This window comes from Lynx rufus, unplaced genomic scaffold, assembly GCF_022079265.1.
Source record: "Lynx rufus isolate CCGP_SWC_20201006 ecotype Redwood Valley unplaced genomic scaffold, mLynRuf1.p SCAF_1, whole genome shotgun sequence".
In the NCBI taxonomy this organism is placed as follows: Eukaryota; Metazoa; Chordata; class Mammalia; order Carnivora; family Felidae; genus Lynx; species Lynx rufus.
Genome location: NW_025814823.1, coordinates 156898643 through 156924675, shown reverse-complemented (window position 1 = coordinate 156924675; position 26033 = coordinate 156898643). Strand labels below are relative to the sequence as shown.

The 26033-nt window shown below is 35.7% G+C and overlaps 1 protein-coding gene across 26 annotated transcripts in view; it reads left to right on the top strand.

The window, feature by feature from the left end:
- Positions 1 to 26033, top strand: part of MCTP1 (multiple C2 and transmembrane domain containing 1) — a 525474-nt gene that overhangs the window by 308472 nt on the left and 190969 nt on the right. For 18 of the 26 annotated variants that reach the window (XM_047089071.1, XM_047089163.1, XM_047089109.1 and 15 more), the window contains 4 exons: positions 4619 to 4678; positions 10006 to 10083; positions 15043 to 15213; positions 18059 to 18189. In XM_047089071.1, coding sequence (XP_046945027.1) covers positions 4619 to 4678; positions 10006 to 10083; positions 15043 to 15213; positions 18059 to 18189 — 440 coding nt within the window. The remainder of the gene's footprint in view (positions 1 to 4618; positions 4679 to 10005; positions 10084 to 15042; positions 15214 to 18058; positions 18190 to 26033) is intronic. The other 8 variants (XM_047089153.1, XM_047089179.1, XM_047089144.1 and 5 more) reach the window with 3 other exon arrangements.

Sequence of the window (26033 nt, the reverse complement as noted above, 5' to 3'; positions counted from 1 at the left end):
TTTTTAACCTGCAAAACACACGAGCTTTCTTGGTCATTGACTCTCTCACCCGTGAGGACCTAAAAGGCTTTTCTTTGGTGTCTCATTTAAAATTATTATGCATAAGTTTTTGAAAAAATGAGATGCTTACGTGTTTCCAAAGGAAATACAATGTTCTTTTAAAAGTCCTTACCACTATTTATACTACCAAATCTGTGTTATCTGGGAATGCTATAAAGTCAACCTCATAATTAAGGCTTCTGAGATTCCCAAGTGCAGTGGTGAACAAATGGCAAGTAGCATGGGCATTTCTAATATAAAAGACTATTTTTACCTCGATCAACTGAACTCTCAAAATTTGTAGTAAGTTTATCTAAAATAGAGATATCATAGTGCAGTAAATATTTTATTATCCCACAAATTACATGAAGCCATGGTTAAATTTTATGTAGAGATGATTTTTTTTCTTGCTGTTTTGACAATATTTTCCCATTGGTATAAAATATCATACATTTTTATATATTGTAATTCATAACTACAGGGATTTGCTATAACAGTGGCTTTACATTTATTTGACCGCTCTTGTTGAATTTTTAAAATGTTGTGGGTCCTTGAGGGAGCAAACCTGGATGACTTGGCACAAAGTGAAAGGACAAAAGGTAATCTCAGGCAGAAGACGAATGCCTTGACGCCTGTGCGCTGGCTCTAAAATGTTTAATTGTGGACCACTGATTGGCATTCACACTGCTAATATGTGTTCCCCAGTGAGCTGACAATTTCCCAAGATCCTCTCCAGACTGACCAAAGGGAGGGAACTAATACAACGTGGCTCCAGGATAATTGAGCTAACTGTTGGTTTGCAAGATTATATGGCCTTTGAATTCAAAGATATATATGTGTATATATGATGTACATCACATATATCTAACATATATATGTATACATGTGATATATGTATGTGTGTGTGTATATATATATATGTATATACACACATGTGTATATGCATATTAAGTTGAATGTGACTAGGAGGAGATATGTTGGTTTTAAAGTTCCCTAAATATCCTCAATGAAAATAAATCATAATTTTGTGACGATTCTGCTTTCAAAGCCATGGTTGACAGTAATAGATACACATGCATGCATATGTGTATACATACACGCTAATGCACAAATTAAAGATTTAAGTTAAAATTTCTAGGAAAATAAAAGACAAAGCAAAGCCAGCCTTCAGTTACAGGGCATGTCCTCTGGGGAGTTGAGATTGTCTGTCTCTCATCAGAAATATTTAAATGGACAGTTGGAGTTGCAGAGGGAATCATATTGGTGTTTAATGAGTATAAATGGTATGAGCACCTATTTGAGTAACCAAGAAAACAGGAAAATAGAACTTCACTACTTACTTCGTGTCCCTGTTTGTAGTTACATAACTATCAATAGACATATTCAACTTGGTGGGGGCAACCAAGAGCTATAGAGCTCTGATAAACAGTGATTTCAGTCAGACCAGGAAAGGCTATGAAAATTATTTACTTATGGGTTTATCTATTTCTAACCTCTTAAATGCCTAGAGAGTATTGAGAAAAGGAATTGTGCACCTTAAAAATACTCTATGTAATATGAAGGCTACCTGGGTTGACCTTCACGTTTGAATTTCAGGCTTCCCAATTTCAAATCTGTGGTGAGTTTTTGAGTATTGAAGAATTGCTGAATTATGATAACTGCAATATGTTTAAAGGCCTGTACCCATTAAAGCTAATGAAAAATATCACAATTAACAGAAGTTCAAGGCTAATCCTTGTTCATCTGATGACAAAGTCTTTAAAGATTTTTATGATGTATTTAAGTAGGAGGCTGAACTAAATACAGCATCATGTTCATTTGTTAGGAAAGTAATCAACTGTCCTTTAGTTTTATTTCTCTGGGGAAAAATATATCTTCTAGATTTTTAAATTTACAATCTTGTTACTTTTTAGATTCACAGTAGGATTTTGGATCTTTGAAGATAAACTTTCTTAGTGTGTATTGGTGTTTTGGAGGCAAAAACTAGATTTAAATAAGATATTATCAATGTGTCTAGCTACTTTGATAAATGCAATGCCTCAGCATAAATACTCAACGATTCATTATTCAGATAACGTCAATAATTTTCCTTTATCAATTTGATGTCTCTGCTCTTTGTTCTGTTTCCTTTTGCTCTTAATTTATAATTTTAGCACTTTTAAAATGGCCTTTCATTCACTTATCAGATTCTTGTTCCAATGGAGACAGAAATATAACTAAATATCTACAATAATGATTGAAATCTTGCCCTCAAAAAAACACTTTTTTTAGAACTCTTTATCATAATGCCAGGTGTCTTATTATTATTGTTATTATTAGAAACTCTCACTAAAGGAAAGCCACGCCTCATCTGCTGTGGATTTTATATTCATCAACGCAATAAATGACATAAGGGTCCACAGAAAAATTAAGTTGTTCCATTTGAAATAAAGGCCTAAATTTACATGAGAATGTAGGTTGTAAATGAAATATAAATTTTAGTTGATGAATAATGACAGAAGTAATTAAACATGGCATGAAAAGCACAGCCTGAGCACGTCAGTGGATCCAAATGTGGCTAATATTTTTGTTTCTTAAATTTTAACAGAGAAACCTAAGTTCTAAATGCTGATCATGAAAATTTCCCCTTCCCCCTCCCCCCCACACACAAATTCATCAATCTCTTTGCGTACCAATCACATAATTATCTCATTACCCTCAAAGGGTATTCATCTGAGGAAGAATGAAAAGTATGAAGTTGGTGGTTTCAACATTAGTCACCTTAGACCACTTGAACTTTAAATGAATTAACAATACTTTGGAATGTTTAATGGTCATATTATTTGTTGTAACTGTCTTGAGTCTAAAGCCAGTACTCTCACCTCCATTTAAGTTGCCTTAATGCATTTTACGTTAAGGTAAAACTCACTGTTGTATTACTTGTCTTATTGGCTCTTGGGAAATTATTTGTGTAAGGAGACTTCAAGACTTCAGTTCCTTTAATATGATACTTTAAAATTCTCCACATGTTGCTAAACATGCTGCTTAATTTAAAAAGATTTGGTAATCAGAGTAAGGAGAGAATTAGCAATAGAAAAGAAACACATCTTTTGTAAAATCTGGAAGAAGGTCTTTGTAGTTAAACAGTGTACAGCATCAAAAGACTACAGTCATTCCTTGTAACATTCATGCCCCAATGTCCAAAGGTAAATGTGTTTTTTCAGGACTTGTTGTTTGTTGTGTGTTTTTTTTTTTTTTTGAGATACTGATGTGACAGCGTGCTACGAGTGACAGATGAGAACCATAGCTGTACACGTAATTGAATTATAACTCTGTAGTGATGATAAAACAAGGTCTTAAACTCAAGAGTTCTTCCTAGTAACCTCTGACATTAGCCATGCTACCTGACCAAATCCTATGCAGGTAACTTGGGAAAGTGAAAGTAATTTCAGTAAGAAATAGATTTTGTGTAAACAAACAAACAAACAAACAAAACAGGTAGATTATATAAATTATCCTTAATGTAATTCTAGTTCTAAATTTAAATTATACAACTTGCTGTACACCCTAAACATGTTAGCTCACTATTATTTTCTGATATGATTTTTGGTATCATTTTTGGAAGGAATATCTATACCTAACCAGTGGAAACTCCCAGTAACTAACAATCAACAAATTATTTATTGAGCACCTACTATGCAATAGGCATCATGTGAGGTGCTGGGCCACTGTCTTAGTCACTAACACAAAGTTATGGAGGAATCAAGTAAGTTACAAAACTTCTTCTGATTCATCACAATGTCAGAGGTTGATGCTGCCCGATAAGGGTCCTCAGATTCCCACAATTTTACCATAACTGACACCCAGAAACAGGATGCAAAACATACCAATTTAAAAGATGCATGTAATGCAAATGTTCTCCTTAAAAGTGACCAACAATGATTTGATTTCCTGAAGCTGAACTGGTTTTACTCTATAAATGTCTGAGGATTAAGTAATAAAATATCCGACGTGATGTTTTGTTAGGATATTGCTACTCTTCTCAGTATTCATTTTATTAAATTATTTTTGTAAGGCCCAAGTTAACTAACTTGTATTATCTATGTTCTATATTATATCATAAAACTAGGACGTTTTTAATAGGGATTAAACTAAATTTGAGTAGGTACATGATTATAACTAAAATTGCTACTATTATTCTTTAAAAATGCTCTGTGGGTCTATGGTGTTAAATTGTTTTGTTAAAAGGCACAGATATTATATGACTTATTTCAAAATCTTAAAGTACTTTTGAACAGTTCTATTTTCTAAAATAAAGTGTTACACTTTGAGATATAATAATCAACAATTTAAAATAAAGAGGTAAGTAGATCCTTTAAAAATTACAGAAATAATCCTTTCTAGACTTACCACCATTGATATTAGATATGAATAAGAGAAAAACTTTAATTTACTCAAGGAAAGAAAACTAACAGTTTATAAACATCGAAAGTGTCATAGGACATATAACTTTGGGGTTTTATTTATTTTGGTTTCATTGGGCTAATTAAGTATTCTCAAAAACACCTCAAAATTTAGCTAAATATTTGTTTGTTTTTAGGATCTTTCAGAAAATGAAGTGGTTGGATCTTATTTCTCTGTGAAGTCTTTCTTTTGGAGGGTAATGTCGAAATCCTTTATATTAATATTTTTGATTTTGGTTCTGAACAGTGATTTTTGAAAGTTAAGTGTGAATTAGGAAATTCATTTTTAAAATGGGTCTCAGAAAAATGTATTCAGTTGCCTTCTTTATTAACTTTTATTCCAAGTCATTCGAGTGACTCTTGCATTTCTTCATTTGTATAAACTAAGAACTTCATGTATTTAATATGTTGCTTTGAAGTCAGTTGCTTGTGGGACTAAGTTTATCCCAAATTCTTAACAGCTAGAGGCCCACAGGCCTTCCAGGAATATAATGGTGCTATCTAGAGAGTCCGTTAAGTTTCTTTTTTCCCTTCTTGTAAAATCTGCTCCATCTGTTTGGGAAAAATTTACTTCTATTACAGTGATCTTATACTATATACGTACTACATAATCAGTGTTCTTTCTTTGAAAAAAAAAACGTATGAATTAGAAAACAGCAACTCTGCTGTTGATTTAAATAAAGAAAAAAGTGAAAATTCCACAGAGAATTTGTTTTAAATGCCATTGCAATTTAATGTTATTTACTCTTTCATGACTTAAACATAACGAGCTCTGTCATCCTATTTTCTCTGCTCTAATTCTGCATTATGCACAGCACGATTTATTACAAATGCACTTATTACTTTGCCAAGAGTTTCCCTCTTTCTTTGAAAATTCACACTTGGTACATGATTACCTAGCGATAGATATTGCAATGAAAATGCTACACTCGTAAGGCTTTACCATTTTCTTTCCTTGGCTCTTCAACTGCTCATGACTGAAAACTACCCTTCCCCTTTAGAACTGTAAGGTTTGTTGCAGTGTCTTTTAAGCAGACTGGCATACCCTAAATTAAGTCATGCCTTGACTTGACCAATGAGCCAGCGTAAACCACATCTCTTCATCCATTGCTCCCTCCACACACACTGTTATTGGTGTGAGCTTATTTTAATTATTATAGCATCTTCATTTCCTTTCAGTCTACTGACGGCTACCTCCACTATTGCTATTCTGTGTCCTTGCTAAAATAATAATTTCTCTTGTATGTTCACGCATTATCCATGAACACAGTGACTGCTTTTGAATTGTTATATCACCTTAAATGGAATTTGGCTTTTGGCAAAAATGCAGCCTCTGTATTCATACAGTATACTTCTTTGCCAAGAGAGCAGAATTCAGGAGTGTTCTCTGTTGAGTTTGTTCTATATGCAGCAAACATGCAAACCGATCTTTATGAATGAAACCTTGCTACCAGGATCAATTGCATAAGAAATAAGTTTTAAGGCCTTCCCTTTCAAATGATTCTTTCAAAATCTTTGCTACTTCCAAATTAGTATTGCATGTACTAGTACTTTCCATTTGGTTGTGTTCATCCTTAAATATTCTTTATTAACCTTTCTCAATTTCTTTAACTGTCTTATTTTAGAATAAGAAATATGCAAATTTAAAAGATAGCTTTTTTTGTATTTGAGGTACATAATCTAATATCTTTTCTTCCGAGCGTATGTTGAATAACTAACCAAGTGAGTCATAAAAGCAGAACATTTAGCAGTCATTTGTTTTATCACTAAGGAAACTAAGGCCCAGAGAAGTGATGCCATTGACCTGACATCGCTGAAAATGGTAGAATCAACCAGGACCAATATTTTTCTTTCTCTGAATATCACAGAAATAATTGTTTAAAGCAACTAAGTTCCTTTTGGGGTCAATAATGAATACAGATAGGATGTAAAAATAAAGCCTTCCTTTAATTTTTCTTCACTGACCCCCTTTCAGATTTTTCTTGCATTATGTAACCCTTCTCCCCCACAGCTCATTAACCCACTGATAGATGGATGTGTTGAGGGCTGTGATGTTGCTATGTTTGAGGTCCCATCTTATAAAATCAGCAAATCACTGATCAAGTCTACTTTGGATAAGTATGATTTTTCATATCATGTTTAAAAGTCACTCCGATAACTGACCTAATTGCTCCTTGCCCAGGTAATATTTGTATTGTGATTTTTTTTATGTTTATTAGTTTTTAGAGGAGATGTGTAGCAAAGGAGTTTCTCCATAGACATTTTCAGATATGCAGAAGACCTAAATAGTTCAGATAGAATCTTACATGAGGCGTATATGTGTGTTTATGAGCCTTTATCAGCTTCTTTATAAGGATCAATGCATGTATCCAGGAGACAGCAACTGAATTACATTGGGTGAAACTAAATCCTGGCGAGAACTTACTTAATAAATGTCATGGTTACTTGCTAGATCTTAACTTCCTTGAGAGCAAAATAATAGAAAGAAAAGACCGAAGTGGTACAGAAATAGTCTGATTTTCCAAAGGCATAATATTTGTAATTCATCAAAACATGCTATCTTACAACACAAAACATTAAGCAATGGATATATAGCAATTGCCATACTTTTCATAAAAGCAACAAATATTATACGAAGCCATTTGGATTACTCTAAGTCAGAATTTCATTAAAGATTTTAACTTCTCAATAAAGGATGATAACTTAGTGCTGTTGCTTCAAATATTTAGTACATTTAAGTTTTTCCCAATTAACTCCATTGACTGGACATTTAGATTTCCATGACTGAGAGTTAATTGAACAAACCAGATTATGAGAATGCTGTAGTGAATTAAAGAGAAATGTTAAGATTGTTTAAGTGGAGAATGGCTGGGCTATACCAAGATACCTCATATAGAAAAATGGAGAAATGGCTCGTAATATGAAATGGGCCAAAAAGAGTGCATAGAATACAGAACAATTAGGAATTATGTCAGAGCACCATCTTACAGTAGGGTCAAATCAAAGTGTGGTTGAAGGAAGACCCTGAAGGCCAAAGAGAAGTATTGGTTTTATCACACAAGAATGTTACCGTGTGCTGAAGTGTTTGCATTCTTAACAACTCAACCATATATGACATATAACCAAGAAAAGTGCAGGTATTATTTATATCTTCAGGTATGAAAGTAAGACCTTCAGAAAAAAATATATTTATAACATTTAATTAAAAGTCCCCAAAGAAAAAGTGTAAGTCAAACCCAGGACTCATTATTTTTTTTACATTATTGGTGGAAACGAATACATTACGTTAGCAACAAGCCAACTTTAGCCAACAAGATTATAGCATATATAATGATTTTCTATGAGTATATATTTTGAGCAAACATTGTAAAAGCTTGAGAACTTTTGTTTGGCTACAGTTAAGCTTTGAGACAGTAGTTAAAGCATCTGAAGTAAACATAAATACCTTCCTGACACCATAAGTTATATCAAGAAGCAACAGAAATAGGAAAGAAAGTTTAAGGATAAAAACCAGGAGAATTTCTCTAAGGATTATAGTGCCGTGAATCATCTTCTAAGAAAAAAGGGATCGAAGCTTTATTATTACATGAGACACTTTAAACTAGGCTGGACAAAGCCCTGGGAAGGTTTTCTGTAAAGGCAATCCTGCTTTGAGCAGACAGATGGACTGTAGAACAAATCTGCTTGTTGGACTTCATCACCTAGGTGTAATTCACTGGAATCAACTCAGCAGGCAAAGGAAAAGATAGAACATGCCTGTGCCTGGGATTGAGCTAATAATTGCTCCACACTCCAGGCTTTGCAGCACAAAACAGTCATTCTAGGCTGTCATTATCTCTCCTTTGTAGTGTCTCGTGGATCATTTGATTAAATAAAAGCATGTGCACCTCTGTGCTGAAAATAGAGGTGAGCTGACTCCACACACAGCTATTGTAAAGACACAGTGATGTCTTTCACTCACTTCACAGGGTCTGGGGCTCATTTGGAAGGATTAGGTTGTACACAGGTAATGAAATCCAAGATAGCAAAAGCCAGGGATTATTTGCATATATCAGGGAGAAGATTAATATGACCGTGTGGGTTGTTTTAGCCATATGTTAAATCTAGAGAGATTTTTTTTGTTTGTTTTGATCTGTTTTTTAATCAGGATCTAGAATAATAGGATACCTCCTTCTGTTAGTGATCCAGTTTTTCAAGGAATTGAATTAAGAAACTTTAATAACCAGAATTGAAGTACAGAAGTGTTCTCAGTCTATTTGTGAGATTCTACAATTTCACCACCTTATTAATAAATGTTAGACTATAATTCATTATGGAACACAGTTAACTCTCATATACTTTACTGAACAATATATGCTAGAGTTATCACCACCTGCCCACTTTTACTTCCTCTAAGTCCCTGATTAGCCTTTCTCAGTAATCTATACCCATGGATATATTTTGTCTAAACAAGAGTCAAAGTATTTCAACAAATCCTATACACATTCCCCCCTTTTTTTCTTTGTATTATGAACTTAAGCTTTGTCCAAAGCATGAGAAATAGTGCAGAAAACTGTCAATTAGGTATCAGAAACCCAGATTCAAATCTCAGTCTTGCCAATCTGTAATCATTTGGCTTTGAGTAGAGTATTTATCAACTCTGTGCCTCAGTTTCTTTACCTTAACAATATTTGTCATGAAAGATGCTGGAGTATGAAAACCCCAGTGCCTAATAGTTGCTCAAAACATGCTTATTTCTTTGTGTATGATCTAACCTTTCACATGGGCCAAATCTCACCCTCCCTGTTGATGTTCTCATCTCATGATAATACTATTGTTTGAAGACTGTCCAGGTGCTCTCGTCATTGCATACAAACTTTCAGCGTATCATGATAGTTTCCTTCTAGTATTTCTTGCTCAGCTGCGTCTTTCTTAATCCATACCTCGCTGCTCTTGGTCTTGGTAATACAGGGACTTTATGATTGCTTTCTTAGGCACGGGGCAACAAAGAGAAAATGGGGCAAATTATGTGGGGTAAAATTTCTCGGTTGCTTTAGAGATCTCTCTAATCATTGCAAAAGATTCGCATGTGGGATGTAGTTAGCATATCATAGTTGTTGCCTGTCCATGAAACACTCTTCTGGGGCCTTATCACTTTTTTGATGTTGGAAACAGTCTCCAAAACATTCTGAAGCAGCAGACTTTCCATGATTTCTCTTGCTATGGTTCTTTTCACTGCGACACCCATTAACAAAAAGCTGAAACCACTGAAGCAGGATCCATCACCGTTTAATCTCTGTCCTTTATTTTCTTGACCATTGCATTATGCCACTAAAGAAAACAGTGGCTGAAAATTATATTATTGCTTTGGCTTTGATCTTCATTGTGCTAGAAGACGTTTTTCCGACAGTGACTTGGGGGGCAAATACATATTCCTTTCCAAATAATGTTTTTTTGAAGAGTAATGCTGAACTCTAATTGAAATGAGGTGTTGATAGAGGCACAAGGCTTTCCCGTACAGCTCTGATCGTTCATCTCCATCCAGACGTGCGGCAGGCCTGCTTTTCCTGTCCTGGGCTTCTGCAGAGCAGAGCTTCAGAGTACTTATTACCAAAATGCACAAGTAAGTTCAATCATTCAGTTTGTTTATTTATTCTGAGCTTGCATGAGCTGTGAACTCTCCTGGCTGACTTACTGTTCTGAAAACCTATTCCCTAGCCTAACCTCTTTTATACATAGGAAAAGGAATTGAATTCTTGAATTCCTTTTCAAGGAATAACACATAAACTAATATGCTTCTTAAAATGCCAGCTCACCCGTTCTAAAATCTTACTAAAGATATATGTCATTGACTAATTGCCTCAGAATTGGAAATTGATATTGTTACCTGGTGTGTTGATTTTCTTTATTAAATCTGAACTTGGATGAATATTCCTTATGCGAATGACCTCAAACTTCGGTGCGTGTGAGAATCATACGGGGCACATGTTGGAATACATGCGTAGCTCTGCACCATAAGAACTGAAACATGTTCAGGAGGGTCAGGCCCACTAATTTCAACAAATTCACCACTAAAATTGGGGAATTACCTGTTTAAAAGTTCAAAGATTCTTTCTTCCTTTTGCAATGTTGGTTCTTTGCTTTGAAACTAGGTTGGTTTTCCTATTTATTCTTCCCTCCCTTTTCTTTCCCTCCTCAACCAGAATTCTGTTTCAACACAGACGTGGTTGAAAACATTCCCTGAGATAACTAAATCCCAGCTCTAATATGTTCGTTTTATTGAGGGATGTCTTGGATTTAACACTCCTTGCCACTTAGGTGCTCAATAAGTAATTTTTGGTTGACTAATTATCAATACTTCCATCAATATGTATTATTTAAGTACAGCCTAGGAGAAAAAAAAATTAAAGGAGGAAAATAATAAACTTAACACAAGTTTGCAGTAGGCCCCTACTTCTCTCTTTAAATTTTCCAACTATCCAAACCAATCTGCTTTCCTAATCAGTAAATTTAGAAGCAGGACTAAAAGACTTTAATTAGCATAAATGGTATCCATGCCAGAGAGTGGATAATGTTCACAATTGTAGTAATTAATAATAGTAATTAGAACATAGGAGAAGGCCAGTGCACACGACCCTTAGAACTTTTAAAGCAGGGGTTTGTACACTTGAGCATGTATCATAATGACCTTGAGTGAGGTCTGGGTAATCCAGAGCCGATTTTCTTGGTCTGGGCTGGAGCTAAAAACTGTGAATTTCTAGCCACTTTTCAGGTGACACTGATGCCATTGGTCTGTGGACCACACTTTGAGAACTTTACTATACAGAGGAAAGAAACTTTAAACAGAACAGCAGGTGACTCAGAAAGTACCTTAAAGAGCATTAAAGCTAGTGGTTTTCAGTTTCTTTTTTCTTCCCCTGTGGAATTCCATTTGTCACCATCTCATCCACAAGCTCCTTGAAATTTTGATTTAAAAAAGTAATAAAAGTTATAAATGGCTATCTTAAGCAGGTTAAATCTTTTTCATTTATGGAATATACTGTTTTCTTTTCAGGAGCCCCTACACACACAGACACCTCTAACTCCCCTTACTTCCCCCCTTCCAGCACCACACACACAGAATAGCGCTCTTAGTACATGTGGAGCTCTAGAGTCGGGAGAACCATAGGTAAAAAAAAGTGGGGCCCAGAGAGGGAGCAACACGCCCAAGTCACATTGTCAGGAATTGCCGGAAAGATGCAAATGGGTACTTCTGTTAAATCATTGTCTTTCCGGGGCACCTTGGTGGCTCAGTCGGTTAAGTGTCCGACATCGGCTCAGGTCATGATCTCACAGTTTGTGAGTTCGAGCCCCGCATTGGGCTCTGTGCTAGAAGCTAGAAGCTCGAAGCTCAGAGCCTGGAGCCTGCTTCAGATTCTGTGTCTCCCTCTCTGTCTGCCCCTCCTCTGCTCACACTCTGTCTCTCTCTCTCTCTCTCAAAAATAAATGAACATTAAAAAAAGTTTTTTAAACAAAAAAATAAATGTCTTTCCTACTACTGGTGGTATAAATTTATATCTTCCCTCTTTGCCTTATAATTTTACTTCAAGTTCCTATTCTTCACACTTACACTAAATATTTTTCTATTTCATGACTATGCAGTTAATCAAATCACAAATGAATTGCGGAGCTTCTTTTTAGAAGAGCACCATTTTTGATAAAAGAAATTTTTGGAGAAGGAAAAATTCCTTTTAAAATGATACCTGGTTAGTATGTCTTTGGGACCTCCTCCCCTTTTTCCTTTTAACCTTTCATGCATATCAACTTAATTCTCACATTTATTAACCCTGTTTGTGTGAAGAAATATTCCCCCTTCTCCTCTCCCTTAGCTTTCCAGGTCATTTTAGGAATGTTCTTCCAGGTTATAGAAAAGCATTTTGTAACTAATGGCAGTAGGTAAAGCCACCATGAACTTCATTTTATTTCTGTGAAAGCATGAAAGATCCCATGGAGTATTCTTTCTCCTTCCCACCCTGTAAGTAAAGTTCTTGTTCTCATGTGAGAAATGAAAGGAGGGACACGCAAGTAAGAGTTTCAGACGTGGTACCATTCGAGAAACTAGCATTGCTAATGGAAGATGCTGTATAGCCTAGATTGTACCCACATATAATTTGAGTGCAGAGTTTGACTTCTACTTCTAGACTGCATAGAAAATGTTATTGAGTATATCCATCAACAAGCTGAAATATTGTAAGAATGAATACATACGCTCATGTAATAGCAAAGAATACAGATGCTCATATAATAGAAAAGTAGAAGGTGATTTCGCATACTAACCATGAAGGAAAAGCTAGACTGGAATGTCATTTCAAATATAACGACTCACTTACCTGGAGAAAATGAAGTGATAAAATGTATACATGTACACTTTTAAATTCTATTTTAAGCTCTATGTAAATGGGTTGTTACTAACTCCTTGGTCTTCGCCAAGATAATTATTTCTTCTTATCACAAATTCGTTTTTCTTCTTTCCTTCTTTGCCACTCCTATTCCTTAACAAAACTTCCAGACCCAGAGTTTAGAACTTGTTTCTCTAGACTAGTCTTCAGTGAGAGGCCATCTCAATAGCAGCAGTGGTGGGTGGATGAATGGATAGGTAGATAGGTAGACAGGTAGGTAGGTAGATAGATAGATAGATAGATAGATAGATAGATAGATAGACAGACAAAATAGATAAATAAAAATACACTGTTATCTCTTGCTGCGTTATATATTAATAAGTAGCATGAAATCTTAGAACCCCTTCAAGGTCACTTGGTACAATAAATTTGTTTAATCGGGGAAATCCTTATTCAAACACAGTCCAGAGTAGAAACCCAATGTGTAAAACAGACGAGAGCAGTGGGACTCCAGCTGAAGCAGACTGTGGAGTCCTGGGGAAGTTACAGGAGGCCTGTGAAACTCCATGGCACCTCAGAACACTCTTGAACTCCACCCGTGGAGTTCACAAAGGTGTGCAGTGTGCAGGCACAGTCCTGTGTTAATATTAATAAGGCAAAGTCACAAAGCAATGTCCTGCAAAATTTGCTGGCCACCGAGGCAGGGAAATAGGCAATGTGATTTAGAGAGATTTCCATTAAAATGTTCAAATATTAAAAATATTGGTTTTTGAGGAGCATAGTTCTCATTTTGCTAATAAACACCCTGACATGTATTACATTTAAAAATTTTTTAATGTTTATTTATTTTTTGAGAGAGAGACAGACAGAGTACAGCTGGTGAGGGACAGAGAGAGAGGGAGATACAGAATCAGAAGCAGGCTCCAGGCTCTGAGCTGTCAGCACAGAACCCAATGCAGGGCTCAAACTCACAGACTGTGAGATCAACACCTAAGCCAAAGTCTGACGCTTAACCTACTGAGCCACCCAAGGGCCCCTGAAATGTATTACTTTTAATAATGACAGATAAAAATGGCTATCACATTAGTGTGGTATGGAAAAGAAAAAGTAGGATTCAAGGTGGGAGAGGGAGATATACAAAATAGGCTATAACTTTATAATGGTAACATAGACGGAATTAGACTGAAAGTAGAGTTAATCTATCATTTAGAAGTGGAGTACTTTGAGATTGAGAGACATGTTGAATTTCTTCATGAAATGACTGTAAGTGAAGAAAACATGCTTGGCAATATGAAAGATATAGCAGTTTTTATAGTACTGCTTGGTTCTGAATCCAAATGGAAAAGATTTTAACATTTTAGCTACTTGAATTTGTTGTATGTGCTGTTTAGTTCAAAGAGATTATAGAGCTGTTTTTTGTAGGCTTCCTAATGTTAAAATTTTTTACTTCATTTGCTTGTTTGAATATTGTGACTTAGCATTGGGCATAATAAAAATCATTAAAGACAATGTTCAAGTACTAGAATGAGAAACTCAGTAACACACCCACCAATGAAAATCACATACGTAATTTAAAAAATGTTGATGCAAGTTTCAGCATAAACCAGACAACTCCGATGGGCATGTTGATTTTGTTTTCTGGTCTGTGGTACTTTAAGTAGTTCTCTAGTGAGCTGAAACTCAGCTATCTCCTAACATAGCAATAAAGAAGGTTTTTAATTGAATAGAACTTATAACTAATCTTAAAAACCAACTTGTAACATGAAAGGTTTTTAAAAATCATAACTAATTAAAAATTAAATATCACAGTGTGGATGAGGCCTTTGGTATTCCTAATAGTTTTTTGACACTGGCATATATTGGTATTCCTAATAGTTTTTTGACACTGGCATATTTGACACAAAGGCAAATATTCTGATATTCTTGAAGTATCTACATCTTGTAATTTAAAGAGGTGGATTATTAGACCTTATTTTGAGCATTCACTTCTCATACAACAACCTTAAATTTATCATGAAAGGATAATTTCACATTCATTAACAATTCTGTAATTAATAATAATCTGTCAATTATGTTTATTTTCTTAAATTGTAACTACCTACCATTTTTATTTTCAAAAACTTGTAACAGGAGAAAGGGTAATGCCAGATAAGGTATTTGGGGTTAAAACTCAATAAGCTAACTCTGTTTTCCTTTACCCAAAGTTTCAGACCCAAAGTTTACGTCTATCAGATGTACACAGAAAATCACATCTTTGGAGAGGAATAGTCAGCATCACATTGATTGAGGGACGAGATCTCAAGGCAATGGATTCAAATGGGTTGAGTGACCCCTATGTGAAGTTCCGGCTTGGGCATCAGAAGTACAAGAGCAAGGTAACCGTATCTCTCTCCTGTTCCAGCCTTATTTGGAAGGCAGTGGTTGGTTAATAGCCATGCTTTAGGAGATAAAAACACTAGATACTTTTTCAAATGCTTAACAGAATTTCTTTTGAATATCACGTCAGCAAACCAGACCAATAACTATATTATCACGTTTCTTACTCAATGTGCTATGTGACCTTGCATAAAGTACTACTCTGTCTCAATTTCACCTATAACACAGGAATAATAGTTGGAACTATCTCTTTAAAAAAATAACAAACAAGCAATCAAACAAAACAAAAAAGGGGTGAAACAAACCTAAGTCGATGGCCTGGGACATCAAGTGCTCAAAGAGTGTTGGCTACTATAATTATTACAATCAGTACTGGTATCAGTGCTACAAATAGCCCTGTTTCACATACCATAAATATCTTTGTTCCTTACTCTGAAACGTTTTATTCAAAATGACTTGCACCAGTGCAGATTGCAATTTTTGTTTGTTTGTTTTATTTATTTAGAAAACAAAGGGCCAAATTCCGCTGTATGCTACGGGGCAAGTTACTCTCCCATTCCATGTCCCAATTTCCTCATCTGTAAGATGAGTGAGAATTAAAATAATGCCTACCTCGTAAAGTTATTGAGAAGATTGAATAAATATATGTTACGCACGTGAGGGGCTTGGAATACTGCCTTGTCCATAATAAATAATAAATGGTAGTAGCAGCAGGAAGAGTAGCAGCCTTAAGAACAAGATATTGTTTAACAACAATTATATTAATAGTAATAATACATTAAATAATCATATTAGTGTCATATTTTTGATAGAAGGAATTATAATCAGTAAAGGTCATAGTAGTCATAGTGATATTTGGGACACATGTCTTATCTGTGTTGTATCCAAATAAAACCTCTTTGGGGTGCCTATCTGTCTCAGTCTGAAGAGCATGAAACTCTTTATCTCAGGGTTCTGAGTTGGAGCCCTACACTGGGTGTAGAGATCACCTAAATAAATAAATTAAAACTTTAAAGAAAAACAAAAAACAGCAAAAAACAAAAACAAAAACAAAACACAATACAACCTCTTTAATGGTCGGCTTCTACAGCTACTATTCATAGCTTGAAAACTCATCCTATCTATCTTGTATTAAAAATCACATTCTACTTTGATGAGAATAATTTCACTTTGACATTACCATTTTCTAGAACTTTTGATAAACAGCCTGCTAGGTTCCTTCTGGCACAGGAAGTTTTCATCAGTAACTAAGGGGGTTAGTAATATCACAGAGCTGACTCATTAGTAGGCAGTGAGAATTACTCTCAGGCTGATTGGTTATCTTCTTGAATGCCCACGTGGAAGGGGAAAGCATCATTTCTGACCTGAAGGAAAATCATATAGGGAAGACAATCCTAAAAAAGGAAACTGAAAAATTAGGCTCTTTATGGCCAAATAAGTAAGATAGACCATCCCCAAAACAGCACAGAAGTGCATCTGAGCCCAATAATGAGAGGTTTGAATTATCATAGGATCCATCTAATGCCATCTTTTTTCTTTTTTTCTGCCATGGACTTAATAACATATTTTAAGGAAACTACTGATTCCAAAAATAGGCACCTATGACCACTTCTGTCTTGTCCTTTATCAATTAACATCATCTCTGTGTTCTAGTAGGCTTAAAACATTACTTATTTTTTATAGTTCTGCTCTTTAGGTATGAAATATGAAATCTAGCTATGGACATGTGTCTCTCTTTGCTCTTTCCTTCCATGATATATTGCTGATTAATTTCAGATTATGAACTTTAAAAATTGTGATTCATTTGTATTACCTTTGCACATAACATACTTCATTGCTTTCAGAGTCTTTACATCTGAAGATTTGTCTCTCATACATTCAAAAGAGAAAAGGCCATTGCATGCGCTCCTGCTAAAAAGAAAGAATAGGGAAACAAATATGAATGTTTTTAACCCAGTGGTGAATGAAGTTTCAAAGCACATCAGTATGGGTCACTTCATTCATTGATTCTACCAGATGTCTTATCTGAATGCTTGAAGTTACACAATTGCACTTCAGATAGCTTTCTGGTATTTGCAACATAGAAATTGTACACACACATTCATATTAATTTACAAACATTTTTGGCAGATTGTTTTGGGGAAAGAGACCTGAAGCTCTAATCAAAGACCTGAGTTAGAGTCTAGATACTAAAACGTAATGATTTGGGGTTGGTCAGTAAAACTCCAGGTCTCAGTTTCTCCAGATATAAAATCAGATGAAACATCAATGCTATGATTCCAACATAAATGTTTGCCCGACCACCCCAGAGTTACTTGCTGTTTCCTCCTGCTCCCATAGAACTTCACTGTCTGTTGTTTCATTACTATTTATTTTTATTTTTATTTTTATTTTTACAGATTTAGCTCAGAATTCCCTTGTGTATAGGGAGTAAGGGAAAAAGAACTCTGGGAATCCACATAGTCCTTTTTTAGGAGATGACAGGCTGAGAGTTATGTCTTTGTGCATTAACTGGTTATGTAAAATAAATGCTAGTATCTGAGTGAGCCATTTCACGTATAGACTATTTGCCTTTTCTGTATAATTCATATCTCTCATCTCTTATTCAAGATGATGAAGGCATGCCCTTTGGTTTTCAGGACATATCCTTTAGGGTTCTTTCAGATGATATGCAGTAAGGTTGCTAAAGAGCTAATGATTCATTTCCATCACTTCTGGAAGCTTTTGTTCAAATCTCACATACAGTTTTGTAGATAGTACCTTGATTTTGATATAATGTCTCAAAGTTAAATATTTTTAAAAGACTTATATTTATAAGACAATAATTACTTTTTGGTTTTCCAGATTATGCCAAAAACTTTGAATCCTCAGTGGAGGGAACAATTTGATTTTCATCTCTATGAAGAAAGAGGTGGAATCATTGATATCACTGCCTGGGACAAAGACGCTGGGAAAAGGGATGATTTTATTGGCAGGTTTGTACGACTTGGTATTTTTGGTTCATCCTAGAGAGGGTGAATTTTTTTAAAAGGATAATCGCTTTCTGTCTAGTTATTGTAACTGATCTTTTACCATTTTGAAGGAAGGGATCTGACCAAGGTAAAGCAATGCTTGGGTAAAGTGAAAAATAGATTTGAAGACTGACCAGTAGGTGGCAGTTTTGACCAGTCCATGGACAGGCTATCTGAATTTGATATCCAGAAATTTTCTCCAGATGTCAGAATATTGTGTGTAAAAGTTATGGGAATTGAGAACGAGGAATCTCATTTGATCAAGATACTTAAAGAAACAAAGAGCTCATTCATAGTCTGTAAAGTGATCTAAGATAATATTACTTTTCATAAAGCATATTGTGAGACCATAAAATGCATTGTTTCCTACAACCCCCCCTTCAAGGTAGAGAATCTTTATAATCTCCAAGGAGTTCATAAATCTGTAGAGTTCTCAAGTTTTAGTGATGGAAATATGTAAGAGAGGCAGATCCATGTTAATCTAATAATGCAGTGAAGGAAGGAGTATTCTGAGGCCTAATGACATCTCTCCACAAAGACAAGGTTATTTTGAACGACTACTTGAATTATATGAACTGTTTCCTTGCTTAAAATCTGTTTTTATTTTTTGATATGTATGTGCCTTTGTAGCAAAACATATTGAAACCTGCCTATATTAAAATAAAGTACAGTGTACAGGAGAATTTGTTGGTTTAGAAAATTCTTTCTTCATTGCAGGTCACATGAATTCCAAGTCTCTAAACACACAGCATGAAGAAATGCATATATACTAATAATAATTAAGGAAATTTTATGCTAGAAAAGTAAGAACAGGAATCTGACCCAACATATTTATCTCTTTGTTTTTTGGTTTTTTTGTGTGTGACTCTGATATATATTTTTTAAACAATGGTTTTCTTTATAGGATTATAAAGTGAGAGGTTAAATAGCTTCATTTATACTTTAATATTTTACTTGCAAAATGAAATGGAAAAAACTACCATAACCTAATACTGTTTCAATCCTTTTTAAAGGACAGGTCTTCACTGCATATTTTTTCCCTTTAGTAAAACAGTATTTTCAGAGTTTTCTTTAAGTTTGACCTTGTTCTCTTTGGGATATACCACTAGCTTAAGTAGCAGTGTATATCTGTTGATACACTGAATACCTCTCATTATGATTATATATCTATGTTTCTATCTCCCTCAACATGCTACGAGCTCTTTCAAGTAGGTGCTGTCTAGCTGTTCCTTGAATAATTAATTCATTTTCATAATTTATGGCAACATTAGCTATATTTGGTTACCATAAGATAAATCAGTATGACTGTCATGTGTAACTTGCTACCTCAATCTCTTTACTTTATAATCATACTTATATTGGTAAGATAATGAAATCATGGCTACAGCATACTGCCTTCCTGTACTTCTGGGTCCATATTACATGAAGTACATCTTATCCCTTTTTCTATTTTTTTCCTGTGATAACAGATATCCTTTTATATATTTTATTCTTTCTTTGAAAATAATTTCCAAATTTGGAAATTATGATGATTTCTCAGCCCATCTGGTACTGACCTTTACCTTTTCCTCACTTTGTAATATTATGAATTCTTCAAGGGCATGGCTAATTATATTGCGGAAATGGTTGGTAGAGAGGGGGAACTGTTCATCTCATTTCACCTTGTTTCTATAGGTTTGCCCATAATTTGGCAAATTTTGAGAGATCTGATTTGAAGATCTCAACTGGCTGATCTGAAGATCATAGGGATTGTTTTTGGTAACTGGGGGAGCTAAGGAAGTCTTAAGAAATTTGGGAAGAGAAGAAATTCATTTCTGGAGCTTTGTTGTTGGTGAGCATGTGGAGGTGCTAGGAGACTGGCATGCCTGAGTGGGTGTGGAAGCTCTGTGTCCTTTCCCCCTACCTTGTCTGGGTATCTCTTCCATCTGGCTGTTCCTGAATTATCTCTTTTTATAATAAACTAGTAATCTAGTTGGGTGTATATCCACCCTTTTTATTTTTTCTAGATCTTGGAGGTGTTACCACCTGTGTATAGTTTCTAGCTTGGGCTTTGCCTAGATTGTTAGACAAGTTTTTTATTTTTGTTTTTAATTTGAGACAGCATGTGTGAGCAGGCAAGAGGGGCAGAGGGAGAGAGGGAGAGAGACAGAGACAGAGACAGAGAGAGAGAGAGAGAGAGAGAGAGAGAGAGAGAATCTTAAGCAGGCTCCACACTCAGCACAGAGCCCTATGCAAGGCTTGATCTCACAACCCTGGGATTACGTCCTGAGCCAAAATCAAGTCAGACACTAAATCGACTCAGCCTGCCAGGCGCCTCTAGACAGGTACTTTATATTCATGGTTATTACACAGGAGGACCCAGCAAACAGAATCAAGGAGCCCTAGGCCCTATAACCCACACTGCCTTGATGGGCAAAACTTTGTGCTCTTCTTCCTAGTACTTTGGTGGGATTAAAACTGGCTTGGGGGCGCCTGGGTGGCTCAGTCGGTTAAGCGGCCGACTTCGGCTCAGGTCATGATCTCGCGGTCCGTGAGTTTGAGCCCCGCGTCGGGCTCTGTGCTGACAGCTGAGAGCCTGGAGCCTGTTTCAGATTCTGTGTCTCCCTCTCGCTGACCCTCCCCTGTTCATGCTCTGTCTCTCTCTGTCTCAAAAATAAATAAAACGAGGGGCGCCTGGGTGGCGCAGTCGGTTAAGCGTGCGACTTCAGCCAGGTCACGATCTCGCGGTCCGTGAGTTCGAGCCCCGTGTCGGGCTCTGGGCTGATGGCTCAGAGCCTGGAGCCTGTTTCCGATTCTGTGTCTCCCTCTCTCTCTGCCCCTCCCCTGTTCATGCTCTGTCTCTCTCTGTCCCAAAAATAAATAAACGTTGAAAAAAAAAATTTTTTTTTAAATGATAAAAAAAATAAATAAAACGCTAAAAAAATTAAAAAAAAAAAAACTGGCTTGGGTGGTAAGTCCAAATGCTACCATTAAAGGATCATAGGGTTTTTTTAAAATTCTTATTCATTTTGAATAAATTACTTTTACCTCAAGTTACATTTTTTTTTCTAAATATAATAAAAACTTACCCATCAGCCTCACTTTTTAAAAAAAAATCCATTTTGGGGCACCTGGGTGGCAAATTCGGTTAAGCATCCAGCCCTTGATTTTGACTCAGGTCATGACCTCATGGTCCAGAGATCAGGCTCCCTGTCAGGCTCCATGATGGTCATGGATCCTGCTTAAGATTCTCTTTCTCCCTCTCCGCCTGCCCCTCCCCAGCTTGTGCACACAAGAGTGTGCCCGTGTTCTTGCTCTCTTTCTCAAAAAAAAAAACCAAAAAACAAAAAACCATTTTTGGTCATATGCCAAACATAATAGCCTATAAAAGCAATTTAAGCCAAAAAAAGTTTCAGAGTACACAAGAGCACAGGTGTAGGCGAGATGACTCTTTAGGACGCTTTTGAGTATCAGTTAAAACCCCTTTACACAATAAAGGGGGTATTGTCAAATTTTGAGGTAATTACATATGTTCAGTAAAAACTTTTTGTATGCTTGGCCAATTTAACCAAGGTGTCTGTTGCAGAAGAAGGAAATGACTATGGTAAATCATTATTTCAAATCTATCCAATGTCCAGATAGCACCAGCAACTCAAGGTCTCTACTTTATGTTTATTAAATTATACTTTAAACACATCCTGCCCTCGAAAAGCAAGATATTATTATACCTAAGTGGTAGGCAGAATAAAGTCGCTGTGTTTATGTGAAGGTTGTGTAGTTACATTGGAAATAATGCAGATTGTAATAAAATTCCTCAGTTCCTAGGGTAGTTTAGATGAGAATTCCTTCCATTAAATGAGAGTTTAGGAGTAAAGTAATAGGAGTAAAATCCATCATGGTCTTCTGTCTTGTTTTGCAAGCTATCATCACAACATTTTATGCCCTGTTAACATTTATTTATTTATTTATTTATTTATTTATTTATTTATTTATAAATATTTTTGCATGTAGCTAATATAAATTTAAGGTATACAATAGCTGATTTGTGGCATTTATATATTATAATATGATTGTCATGGTAGCTAGAGTTAGCACCTCTATCACATCAAATTATTTCTTTTTTGTGATGAGAACAGTTAGGTGTGTCTGTATTAACTTACAAATTAGAGAATATTCTGGGAGTTGGCTGGTAGTTGGTGAGTAGATTTAAAGTTGGCCATGAAGGATAATACTGTTATTTCCATGACTGTTAATTTTTTTTGAGGATACTACCTAAATTCAATCCTACATTCGAGAACAGTTGCATGGATCGGATTATCTACGTAGACTAGTTTATTGTGTTATAGTTTTGTTATTGTCCACTTTATTTTCCAGTTTTGGTCACATATAATGATTTTTGAAAATGTGTTTTGTAAATAATGTATGCTCAATAACAGTATTTTGGGTTTTTGGTTTTTTTGTTTTTTGGTTTTTGGTTTTTTTTTTTTTTTTCATTAGAAAGACAAGGCTGGCTATGAGTGAAAAGGCCACTTGCAAATTTGGAGTGTTGATACAGTGAAAGCTATTTAACACTGAACATTGCCCTTTCCAATTCTCTCTTGAACCCATGCAGTCAGGCTTATGCTGCTAATAGTCCATACAAACTGCTCTTGTCAAGGTCCCCTGTGACCACTGAGTTGTTAAATCCAATGGCCGATTTTCAACCTTCATCTTAATTTCATCCAGAAGTAGTACTGGACTTGGCTGATTGCTTCATTACCTTAAAACACCTTTTTCACTTGGCTTTTAAAACACCAGACTCTTTGTTTTTCTTTTACCTCATCACTTGTTCCTTCTTGGTCTCATTCACAGAATTTTCCTCATCTCCCTGCTGTTTTAGTTCTAGAGAGCCTCAAAGCCCACTCCTTGGGCATCTTCTCTGTCTACACTTGCTCCCCTACTGATTCCATCTACTCTTGTACTTTCCATACTGTCTGAGATCAATAATGACAACGAGCTCCACTCCATAACTCTTCTCTGAGCTCCAGATTCCACATCACCTCCCTGCTAGATATCTCCCTAGAATGCCTAATAGAATTCTTCAGTTTAGCAGGTCCAAGGCCAAACTTCTGATACCCAATATCCCCAAATCTTCTCTGCCTTTCAAATTCTCCCGTGTGTTGCTAATGCCAAAACCATAGAGTCCTATTTGCTTCTTTTCTTTCTCTCACTCTTATGAAACCCGTCAGCAACCTACCAATGATTCCTTCGAAATGTATTCAGAATTCATGATTTTATCTATTTGGGTCATCTCCCTTTTCTTTTTGAGAAGCCTGGCTAGAGGTTTGTCAATTTTGTTTATTTTTTCAAAAAACCAACTCTTGGTTTCGTTGATCTGCTCTACAGTTTTTTTAGATTCTATATTGTTTATTTCTGCTTTGATCTTTATTATTTCTCTTCTTCTGCTGGGTTTAGGCTGCCTTTGCTGTTCTGCTTCTATTTCCTTTAGGTGTGCTGTTAGATTTTGTATTTGGGATTTTTCTTGTTTCTTGAGATAGGCCTGGATTGCAATGTATTTTCCTCTCAGGACTGCCTTCGCTGCGTCCCAAAGCATTTGGATTGTTGTATTTTCATTTTCGTTTGTTTCCATATATTTTTTGATTTCTTCTCTAATTGCCTGGTTGACCCACTCATTCGTTAGTAGGGTGTTCTTTAACCTCCATGCTTTTGGAGGTTTTCCAGACTTTTTCCTGTGGTTGATTTCAAGCTTCATAGCATTGTGTTCTGAAAGTATGCATGGTATAATTTCAATTCTTGTAAACTTATGAAGGGCTGTTTTGTGACCCAGTATATGATCTATCTTGGGGAATGTTCCATGTGCACTCGAGAAGAAAGTATATTCTGTTGCTTTGGGATGTAGAGTTCTAAATATATCTGTCAAGTCCATCTGATCCAATGTCTCATTCAGAATTCACTCCTGTCATTATCTTGATCATAATAATTCTGGTTGAAGCTACCATCAACTCTCATGTAGACAATAGCCATAGCCTCGTGTTCTTCCTTCCACAGAAAACAAATAAAATAATTTGACTCCTCTGCTCAAAACCCTTCAACGTTTTCCCATCCTAATCTGGGCAAAACCTGGCTAAGTCCTTATAGTGGCCTATAATGCTTCTCAGGATCCAGCCCCATCACCACTCTACCCTGAACTTCTGCTGTTCCGCCCCTCTCTCCCTCTACTCTTTTCCAGCCTCTTTGCTCTTCCTCAAGCACACCAGACACCCTCCCACCTGAGGACCTTCCCCTACATCTGTGACACTCTTTCTTCAGATATCCACCTGGATTGCTTCTTTATCTTCTTCAGGTCTCTGTACAAATGTCACATCAGGGAGGCATCCATACCAACCCTATTTAAATCCCCCCTTTCCCCTATCCTGCTTTGTTTTTCTCCATAGAAGTAACCACCATTTGACCTACTATACATTTCAGTTATGTGTTTTATCATTTATTTCCCACCACTAGAATATAAGCTTTGTGAAGGCAGAGAATATAAGCTTCGTGAAGGCAGAGAGTTTTGAGTGTTTTGTTTTTGTTCACTGTCACATTCCCAATGCCTAGAAAAGTATATGGCATATAATAGGTGTTTAATAAATATTTGCCAGATTTTAATTTAAAGATCTGAAGTTTGATTTAATACTGAAAATTATGGCTCTTCCTTCTCTCAGTACAGTTGACCTTTAAACAACATGGGCTTGAACTACAGATGTCCACGTATACAGAGATTTTTTTCGATAAATATTGTAGAGCACTATAAATGCATTTTCTCTTCCTTATGATTTTCTTAATGACATTTTCCTTTCTCTCACTTTCTTTTTTGTGAGAATATAACATATAATACATATAACATATAAAATATATGTGAATCATCTATTTATGTTATCAGTACGGCTTCCTGTCAACAGTAGGCTATAGTAGTTAAATTTGCAGGAAGCCGGAAGTTATACACAGAAGTTCTACTGTGCCAGGGGGCTGGTGTCCCTAACCCCCATATTGTTCAAGGGTTAACCGTAAATCCATAATTTAACAATAGGCATCAATGCAGAGGCAGTTAGAACAGTATGACTTAGTGACAGGTATAAAATTTCAGTGTAATTGAAGAAAGCTATGTATATATAATCCAAAAGGGGAGAATTAATGAGTTAAAGGTGAAAGTGCCTGAGTAATACTTATACTTAAAAAATACTAAATTGTTGCATTTTTTTAAAAGTAGTCTACACTTTTACCCAATACTTATAACTTTTTCATTATTATTATATCCAAAGAGTTAATGCCCCCTGGTAGGTAAATTTTACAGAAAAATGAAATTACCATGAGTAGAAAGAAACAATAGTAACAGTGCTCTACAATGAATAGGGCACAATTACATTAGCTCACTTTTAGGGGGTAACAAGAGTCGTTCATATTATGCCAGTTTTGTAGATGCAAAAAGTGAGGCAGAAAATAGATTTAGAGTTTGCTCAGCTAGTATGCATCTGGGTGATTGATCCGAGATTCAAATCCAGAACTCCTGGCTCTAAAGACAACACTCCTTTCACTTTGGTCTTGAACCCAGTATGTTCTGAAGCCATGAAGTGCTCAATAAAATGCCAGGTAGTCCATAAACCAACTCAGGTGGTCTACACAATAGTGCAAGTTTGAACAACACATTTTACCTGTCGCTGAACTACAAATATCAAGTAAAGGTGAAATAATGTTAATCTGCATGTAATTATTTAACTTTCTGATCACCTGCATTTTGGCAGGCAAGACGGACTGCCACCTTTACGATAATCAGCTAATAAATCCTCATG